General features: G+C 38.6%; 1 protein-coding gene across 1 annotated transcript; it reads right to left on the reverse strand.

Annotated features, from left to right (window-relative positions):
* Positions 1 to 5,459: 5,459 nt before the first annotated feature.
* On the reverse strand, positions 5,460 to 9,138 carry LOC115048996 (CD209 antigen-like protein E). The gene is made up of 5 exons (XM_029510911.1): positions 9,032 to 9,138; positions 8,785 to 8,895; positions 8,171 to 8,325; positions 7,970 to 8,073; positions 5,460 to 5,940 (listed from the first exon to the last, which is right to left on the reverse strand). The coding sequence occupies exons 3-5, from the start codon at positions 8,285 to 8,287 to the stop codon at positions 5,757 to 5,759; spliced, it is 405 nt and encodes a 134-aa protein (XP_029366771.1). The 5' UTR covers positions 8,288 to 8,325; positions 8,785 to 8,895; positions 9,032 to 9,138; the 3' UTR covers positions 5,460 to 5,756.
* Between the last annotated feature and the right edge of the window lie 707 nt (positions 9,139 to 9,845).

Here is a 9,845-nt window from a genome sequence, read left to right on the forward strand (position 1 = left end):
ATTTTAGGGCTTTGGTGTAGACAGCCTCTGTCTACAGGCAGAATTCGATGTTCTGATGACACAACATGCTACTGAACTTCTACAAATAAGGTTCAACTTCTATGAACATGGTGATAAGACCAGCAAATTGTTACCACACTAATTAATCAGGCATCAATATCTCACCTTATCCCACAAATTTGTATTAACTCGCATCACACCACTTAACCCATGGAAATTAATAATGTGTTTAAGGAATTTACATGTACATGTACATTAGTAATCTGCTCAAGATGCCACTCCTGATTTTGACAATTTTTTTGAAAATTTGGGCATTCCCTTGCTCAATCAATCATCTGCCGAAGAGTTAGAGAGGCCAATCACGATTTATTTAATGCAGCTGTATCATCTCTACAAAATGGGAAAAGTCCTGGGCCAGACGGCTGTCTGAATTTTTCAAAATGTTTTGGCACAAACTTGCCCGTTTATTATTGGAAATGTTCAATGAAACATTTGAATCGGACTGCCTTCCTCAAACTCTGACACGACTAGACTTGGAATTGGTACCAAATGCACTCAATAATGCACTCAACTCAATAAACAAAGTATCAAATAAAAAATCCTTCAATGAAAAGTAGAAGCAGAAAATCTTTCACACACTCTTTTGAGACAATTCTAACTTAACATGATATCTTTGACATGACAAACTCTCAATCAAGCCTCCATCTCCCTTCTCCTAAAAAAAGGCAAGAACTAGTTAGCCTGCACCACCTATCATCAAACAACTTTATTCAATTCACATCAAATCAGATTTATTTGTATGGCGCCAAATCATAACAAAGTTACATCAGGGCACTTTACATATGGAGCAGGTCTAGACCAAACACTTTATAAAATTATTCAAACAGACCCAACCGATCCCCCAATGAGCAAGCACTTTGGTGACAGTGGCAAGGAAAAACTTCCTTTAAGAGGCATAAACCTTGAGCAGAACCAGGCTCAGGCGGGATCAGTGATCAGAAAACAGGTTACTGGTAATGTATCATGCATTCAGGGATATGTGTCAAAGTGAATAGCACGGGTAGATGATCTGAGATAAATGTGGTTGGACATATTTGACTGATAGAGACAGGCAAACCATAAGACAGCACTGGATCTTAAATATGCCCCTTTTCATGCATTGGGCAAGATATGCATTGGGTAAAATCAGAGGAGACCAGAGGTCGAGATTCGCAACACATGAATATTAAAATCACTGGTGATTAAAATATGGCCATATTTCACCATGATCCCAGACAGAGAGCCTGCAAAGTCATTTATAAAGTCTTTGTGTCATTGTGTATCATCCACCAAAATACAGCAAAGGATGGGAAATGGCAGCCTCAGTTCAAAAAGCTGTAGCTTGAATCTGGAATAGCTCGTCACAGGCTGGGACAAATGACATTGAAGTTCGGATTTAAACACAGAGGCTACACCACCAAGTTTAAAAACAAACAGTCAGGAGGAAGGGGTTCTGATAACCGGGTATAGTTACCAGTGTGGATCCAGGTTTCTGTCAAACACATACAGTTTGCAAGAAGTAAAGAAGTCATTTATAAGAAAAGTTTTATTTGCGACTGGCCTATCATTGAGCAGGGCCATGCTTAGGTTTCACTCCGAGCCGGCTGATGTTGAAGCGTGTCTCAGCTGTCAGAGGTTGCCATGGTGAGCACTGCGGCCTGGACCCCGGGCTGAGGCTGTCAAGTAGACAGTCCAGTCACTGATGATAGCAGCGGTGATGGCTCCATATTACCAACAAACAGTCATATTAAATTATAATGAGGGTGTGAAACTGATCAACCCAATAAGAGCTCAAATAATACTGCTAGAATGTCTTTATTTATTTCTTGTTCAGATTACTTCAACATCTTTAACGCTGCATGATAGTAAAAGGGGAACTACAGCCAATTTAGGAATTCATACATGTTATTCCTATGGTCTAAAATGGTTCAAATTGTTAGTGAACATGAACAATTCTCTCCCAAATCCATTATTTATTTTTCTAAAATTAAAATTTGTGATGTCATCTGATAATGCATGCAGTTTTTCAAAAAACCATGAATTGAGAAAGATGTGATAGATGACACTGAGAGCACCCAGAGGAATGCTCTGAGTATACAGATGCATTTTGTTTTTCAGAAATGATAGGCTACTGGAGCTGTAGTCAACCAAAGAAAATCTGACTGAAATCGTACATAATTGTCAGCTATTCGATTAGGACAGACTAGAGTACAGTGAACTATGTTTTGCATCTTCACGTTGGGCTAATCCACGGGTCTCCAAGCTATCCTCCTGTATGTTTTAGATGTTTCCCTGTTCCAACACACCTGATTCAAATGAGTGGCTCCTTATCAGACCTCAGCAGAGCTTAATTACTAGCTTATCATTTGAATGAGGTTTGTTGGAGCAGGGTAACATTTCAAATATGCAGGGCAGCAGCTCTCCAGGACTGGAGTTGGAGACCCTACCAGACTGACCACTTAGTGCTAACCTTTTACCCTGCTCCAATCACATCCACCATCACCTTCCTGTTAATCGCTTTCCCCTTGACTATGCAAAACATGCTTCTCAACAGAGCTACACTACAAAGAGTTTCCCAGGCAACAATGCAGAGGTTGACTCATATCAGAACAGCACTGCACAGAGGCTCCCAAACACTATCAGTTTCCAAATGACAGGATATTTGGCGTTATTTTTGGCATTAAAAGAAAAGATTTAAATTTTTAGATGTTATTATGTTAATGTTAATGTAAGATTTGGCTTTTTAAGCTGCAGTCTTAAGAGTCTGAGGTACATAACCCTAAGATAAGGTCAAATTAATCAGATCTAGAATGAATGGCTCAATTAAGTAAAAAAAAAAACTCTTTCTAGAGGAATGTTATGTTACATCATTTTTTTTGTATTCTGCATTTAAATTCTTAAATTCTTCATTATATTCTTTATTTAAATTAAGTAATTTTAATGTATTTATGCTATATTTTACATTTTTTGTGCAGGTTTATACATTTGTTTAAAATTCTAGAGATGTATGAAAATGACAGCTTTTGTTTATTCTACAACAATTGAACCTTCAAACGCTTATCCGTTTCCGTGTCATGAGGATGCTGGACCCAATCCCAGCTCACACTGGGCAAGGGCGGGGTACACTCTAGACAGATCGCCAATCCATCGCAGGGCCAACACACAGGGACAGACAGAGACAAACAACCACTCACACTACGTACAACTACAGACAACATCTACAGTAAATATCTGTATTTAAAAAGCAATTCTCTGTAGAATGACGAAAGTTACTTTTACTGTCATTTAGCAGTAAATGTCTGGCAACTTTTGCTGCCAGACTTCTTACACTCTGTTTTTTTTTTTTTTCACATTTTTTTTCATTAACGTTTTGCTATAAAATAAGAGAAAGCTGCCTTAATTTTACATTCAGCAATAAGATGTGTATTTTTTTTTTTATCTTTTTACATTGAATCCAATGTAATTTAACATACAAGACAATTAAGAAATAGAATAATGCTGTTAAAGAAACAATAATATTCCATTCTATTAATATACAGATTACAGCCTTTATTTTATAGTTAATATTTTTAATAGAAATAATTTACTGTATTTTTATATCATTTATACATGTAGAAAAATCTAAATAAACTGTAAAATAATACAGCCCACGGCCCACTTTTAAGTCGCAGCCCATCTCTGACCCCATACATACACTGTTTAGTATCCTTTTAAACATAACTGAGTTTTAACATCTAAAACATTATTCTGTATGTTTTAATTTTTTTATAACTGTAAAATGCAAACTTCTAGATCCCCCACAAAATATTTTTTTTTTTAAATGATTTGGCGGCCCATTTGCAAAACCTTTGTAGCCCACAGTTTGGGAATCACACTCAGAGAGATTAGTTGGGTCTTTTTGAATAATTCCATAAAAAGTTTGCTCTAGACCTCTGTAAGTAAAGTGCCTTTCAGTAACTTTGTTATAATTTGGTGCTATAGAAATTTCTTTGGTTTTATTTGTTTGTATTTTATTTTGAAATGTTTCTTTTCTCCCTTTCCCTTTCTTCCTTTATTTTCCTCTCCCGTAATCTTGCCTTATATTTTGGAAATCTGTACCTAATTTTACGACATAGCACTTGGTTCTTGATCAGAGAGGTGTCCAGTTTCACTGCATGGCTCAACTTTAGAAAAATCCTGATAGCTACTTCCTCCATGACACTGTTATTGAGGCTACTGTCCTGAGTACGCTCAGAGTTTTTCTTCCATGTGTCTCACAAGAGCTTTATTAGGTAGGTCTACAAAGAACTCCTTAGCTATCTGTGTGAGGCCCCACAACCAGACCATGGGAAGGAACTCTATGTGTTTTTCTGATACATCTGTCCTGTTAATTCAGTTCAGCACAAGTGGAATCTAGACAGGTTACAATGTCATCTCAAGGATCATTAAAGCAAAAAGAAAAAGTCTAATGACTTTGTCAATCACATATTCAATTGATTTTTAATTAGTAAAAGTTTCTAAGAAAAGGCTTTGTTAAGGTTGGGAACAGTTTTATCCATTTGCTGTTCAGTGCTGTAAAAACCCAGAAATGGAGTTTTGCCCAAAAGAGAAAAGTCAGTCAGTAGCACAAATGCTTTTAAAACAAAGAGTGTGTCTATACTTTTCTTATCACATCAACAAAAAGTAGGTTCCTCAAAGGTTCTGATTTTTTAATTCATACATCAACTACAAACAGGGGTGGGTGTCAGGCCAGGACTCAGATAGGACTCAGTTGCAGAGGCTTTGTAAGACACAGACTTTATTCTTGGCAGCAATGATCTCAGACCCAAGTGAAAAAAGGAAACAGGGCTATGAAACATTAACTTAAAGGGATGTCACAAGGAAAAAAAGGGGGAAAACAAAAAAAACACTCCGTAGGGAGGAAAAACCTGACTAATAAAACAAGAGAAACTCAGTCACGCTACTAAGCAGAGGATCAAGGTAATTCTATGAAAACGTTATTAAAACTCAAAATCACTCTTAACGAGGAAAACACAAAAGCTACGAACATTAATCTATCCAAAGAATTTACAAACAAAAAGTCACTCATGCAGAGGAAAGAATAAAAGGCTATGGGGAAAAAGGGCTAACTCTGGTATAGAAATTACAAACAAAAATTAATTCACTCGAGGACCAAAAGCTTACACAAAGAAACGAGGGCTGTGGCATGGACGTAGCGCTGGTGTGAGACATGAATCGACGACACACTGGCACAAGACAAGGGGAAAACAGACTATTTGAACTGTGGGGGAAAATGGGGAACAGGTGGAGACAATTGGTAATCATGAGGGCACACAGGAGACATGAGGAAGGGCAAGTGTTCCGAAACGAGAGGAGAGTTAGGCATTTCAAAATAAAACAGGAAATGACGAGACACAGTAAGCCCAGACAAGACAACCTCACCACGGTGTGACAGTGGGAAGTGGTGCAGTCAAATTAATAGGAAAGTGTGTCCAAACGTTTGACATATTTATGTAGTTTTTTTTAACAACAATAACACATTTATATTGCAGTCTAATAACCCAGTTGCAAGTGGAATGATTGTAAATCTTACTTCCTTCATTTAAACTTTTGGCCTTCCCCACGTTATAATACGAATGTGAGCTGGAATGCACTTAAGTGGGTTAGGGGCAGAGAGCACAAGTGTAGTTGGTGAAGCAGCTGTGATAGCTTGAGAATCAAGTGATATAATGCAACTTCTAGCGGAGTAGATGATCATTTACAGATCCTTTAATCTGATGCATTATCCTCTCACAGATCCACTGGTTTCTGGCGCTGCAATTAAAGTCGTTCAGGCCAATGAATTCAATCATTGAACGGAGATCACCACAGTCTTCTCCTCCAAATGCTCCATCAGGCTGACCAGGTGCCCACAGCAGACTTCTGAGAGACAGAGAGAGACAGAGAGAGGATGCACCTCAGTCAAAGCGGTTCCCTACCGAGAATAGAATAGAGTCTCTGTCTATGTCTCGGGCTATAGAAACTGTGTCTGTCCCCCCGACCAGCTGAATTTAGAAAAGTTACTAAACCCAAATTAAACAGAAGAGGAGCTAAAAACAAACCTTACTGAAACAAAAACAACTACAAATTCGGTCTCAAATAATACTGCAATTAAATGTGGACTGTTGAATATCAGTATCATTCTAATCTCTATTAGTCAATTATCTCATAACTGATCATTGTATCGATTTATTTTGCATAACAGAAACCTGGCTGCAGCAAGATGAGAATGTTAGTCTTAATAAAGCTACACCCCCCACTCATGTTAATTTTATGTCCCTCGTACCACAGGTCAAGGAGAGAGGGTGGCTGCAATATTTCATTCAAGCCTGTTAATCAACCCTAATCAAACTCTGTAGGTCTTTTGAAAGCCTCACTCTTAGTCCTTCCCACTCAAACTGGAAAGGTGAAAAACCAGTTCTGTTACATACAGTATACCGTCCACCTGGTCAGTACTCAGAAATCAGAGTTTATATCAGAGTTAGTACTCAGTACAGATAAAATCATTATACTGGGAGATTTCAATATACATGTTGATGTAGAAAGTGACAGCCTTAGTCTTTGTTTCTTTCCCTACTAGACTCACTTGGCTTTTCCCAGCATGTGAATGAACCAATTCACTGCTTCAATCATATCCTTGATCTTGTTCTGACATATGGAATTGAAATTGACAAGTTAACAATTTTTCCTCAAAATTCTTCTCTTACTGACCATTACCTCATTACATTTGAGTTTACTTAAATGGACTGTACAGCATCACGGAATAAATTCTATCGAAGGCTGTCGAAGACAGAGAGTCATAGCCTAAAGCCCATAACCTTTAATGTTTTATCTGCACTGACCAGTTTTGAGATATTGAGGTGTAAAGTTTTTTAGATTCTAAATAGCAGAACTCGTATGTGGAACAAGTTTCTTATTCTAGACTTAAAGACATCTTAAATGTATTCTAAATGTGAAATATTAAAATTCTAGAAAATTTGGAAATTGTGTTTTTTTTAAACAGGTCAAATGCAGATAGAATTTATAATTCAGAGCGCTTGGAATTATAGCAATTTTCAAGAACAGGCTTAAAACTTTCCTGTATGACAGAGACCATAGTTAAAAAGTTAAAGTTCATTATCGATTAATTATCATTATCGTCTTTATCGACGCTGCTATAGGCCTAGACTGTTGTGGGAAGCACTGAGCAGCCCCCCCCCTCATCCCCTCCTTGCATGCACCAACGTACTACTCATAATTTTTCGCAGTTCCTGGAACTTTTCTCAGGCATAGTAACAGGTACAATCATTTTGACACTGTCCATAGACACCAAGAACATCCACTTGAACCTTATTGTTGTTGAGCAATTCTTTGTACACTTTGGTTATGTCTTTCAGGATTTTTTTTCCTGAAACTATGGTCAGGACTTAACAGTTTAAAGTGACTGACATAATTGAACAGAGGTCCAGCTAGATGATGCCAGCAATGTCACAATTTGTGAAATGGAGATCCCCCCCCCCCCCCCCCCGTGTCTCTCTCTCTCTCTCTCTCTCAGATGGCCGTCCACACTGAGCCTGGTTCTGCCTATATTAAATAAATTTTTTCCTTGCCACTGTTGCCAAGTGCTTGCTCATAGAGGGATCTGATAGGGCTCTTTAAATAATTCTATAAAAAGAGTTTGGTCTAGACCTGTTTTACATGTAAAGTCCCTTAATGTAAATTTGTTATGATTTGGCGCTATATAAATAAATCTGATTTGATTTAGAGAGAGAGTGAAACTGACATGAGCCAAGAGCAGACGGCAGAGATGGAGAGAGAGAGGTGGACCGGCTTCCTGAAGAGAGAGCGAGAGAGAGACAGACTTACCTGACCACGAGCCCAGAGGATACTGGAGAGAATGAAAGTGTGTTCAGTACAGGATGACCAATCTCACCCATCTCTGTTCACTGGTGTTCCATCCACCCAGATCCAGGTGCCCTCCATCTCCCTGTCAGTCATACCGATCCACGCCACCATGGAGAATCCAATCAGGAAGTTCTGTTATAAACCATACTCATCATATTGTACCATTTCCATGATCCAAAAGAATAGTACAGTGGTGTGTGCGGGTGTATCCAGGCCAGGGTATACATACCTGCTCCTGTCTGTTGTTGATAATAACCAGGTCAGCGCCTCTCTGCAGGCAGTCCTGCCGACTGTCATGCCAGCTTCTCCTCTGGGAGGAGATGTAGTAACAGCTGGAGCTGAACATCAACCAGCTCTCTGGGCAGCCAGGCTCTTGCGTCCCACCTCCAGATCGTCATCACATGTCACAATACAGAACATACAGGACAGAGCAGAACAATGATGCAACACCAGCTGCAATTCAACCCTGTTAACGAGCATGTGCAATAAAACAGGAAATAGTAGGGTCTTACAAATTTACTTAGTATAGTTTCTTCAACAAATGTTCGATATTCTAATTTCCACTCTTCAGGTCCATTTCTCTATGGAGTTTGAGTAGTCAGTTGATCAATTGTTCAGATTGATTTCATTCCAGTATTCAAATTCCTCTTAGCAGTTGTTTCAATCTTCAATCAAACCACAAGGATTATGACTGTCAGTTTGTGGTAAATGCTCCATCAGCTGGTCACAGAGCTGTGCTGAGTTGGTACAACACTGCAGCAGCTTCCTGAAGCTGTAAAATCCAACAAAAAGAGCATAAAGATTCTAAAATATGCCCATTCTGCAGTCTGTTGATCTGTCTACCTGCATCATTTGTTCCACTCAAAGAGAGAGATCTCAGAGAGATGTTTAACGTTGCTTGAAGAACACACAGAAGCCCAAAGCTTAGAAGAACCACCCCAAGATGTCTCAACTCTGCACCAAACACAAAGACAAACACAAAAAAACACACACCTAAGTGGTTGTAGCTCAATGGTAAATTAATCACACCAAACATCTGCAACTGTGATGTAGATGTTATCATTTTAATTTAGATTACATCATTACTCACTGGGTCTCTCAGTTGTCTCTGTAGCTGCTGTCTTAATTTCAGGTCTGGGGAAATGCTGATATTCATCCACTTCGTAGGTGGTGTCAGGCTCACTCAGATGATAGGTAGCCATGTTCATGCAGAAGTGTGCACTCCCTGTCAGACGGTGTACAGGGTCCAGTCCACCTTGTTCTGGCCCCACCCCTCCCTTATTGTGTCAGAGGAAGTGTCATTACAATAAAGGTTTTAGAAAATTTGTACTTGATTCTCTTTTTTGGATGAACCTATTTAGAGAAGGTAATCAGTGAGAATATCTATCATTGTTTATTGTTTCATTCCATGTTTGTTTGTGCTGAATTATATTCCCTTTCCACTGTTCATCAGTGGCAGCATATATTGAATCCTCCAGATCCAGAATGATAACACCGTTGAAGCACATCCTTACCAGAAATCCATTTATCTGATATTTATTGGTACTGTATACCAATGATTACACATTGTAGAATACTTTGTTCTGTCTCTCTCAAAAGACATGGATTCTGTGTTTGAATGGGCGATCGAATAGCAATAGGATGGATGTTTCAACCTTTTATTGCTTTAGTAAATGAAATCATGGTCAACATGATTAGGCTTCTTTAAGACCTCTCCTGTCTTATACTGTTCAGTTGTCTTTTCTCTGAGTTGCTTTTAGTCTTCATGTTGCAATTGTAGCAGGAATACTGATAAACAAGTGACAGGACCTCCCAGACACGTGTTTTTATAATAAAATCACATCAACTGCACTCAGGTGATCTCCATTTCACAAATTGTGACACTGCTGGCATCAACTAGCTGG

The sequence above is a fragment of the Echeneis naucrates genome, chromosome 1 (assembly GCF_900963305.1).
Source record: "Echeneis naucrates chromosome 1, fEcheNa1.1, whole genome shotgun sequence".
Classification (NCBI taxonomy): domain Eukaryota; kingdom Metazoa; phylum Chordata; class Actinopteri; order Carangiformes; family Echeneidae; genus Echeneis; species Echeneis naucrates.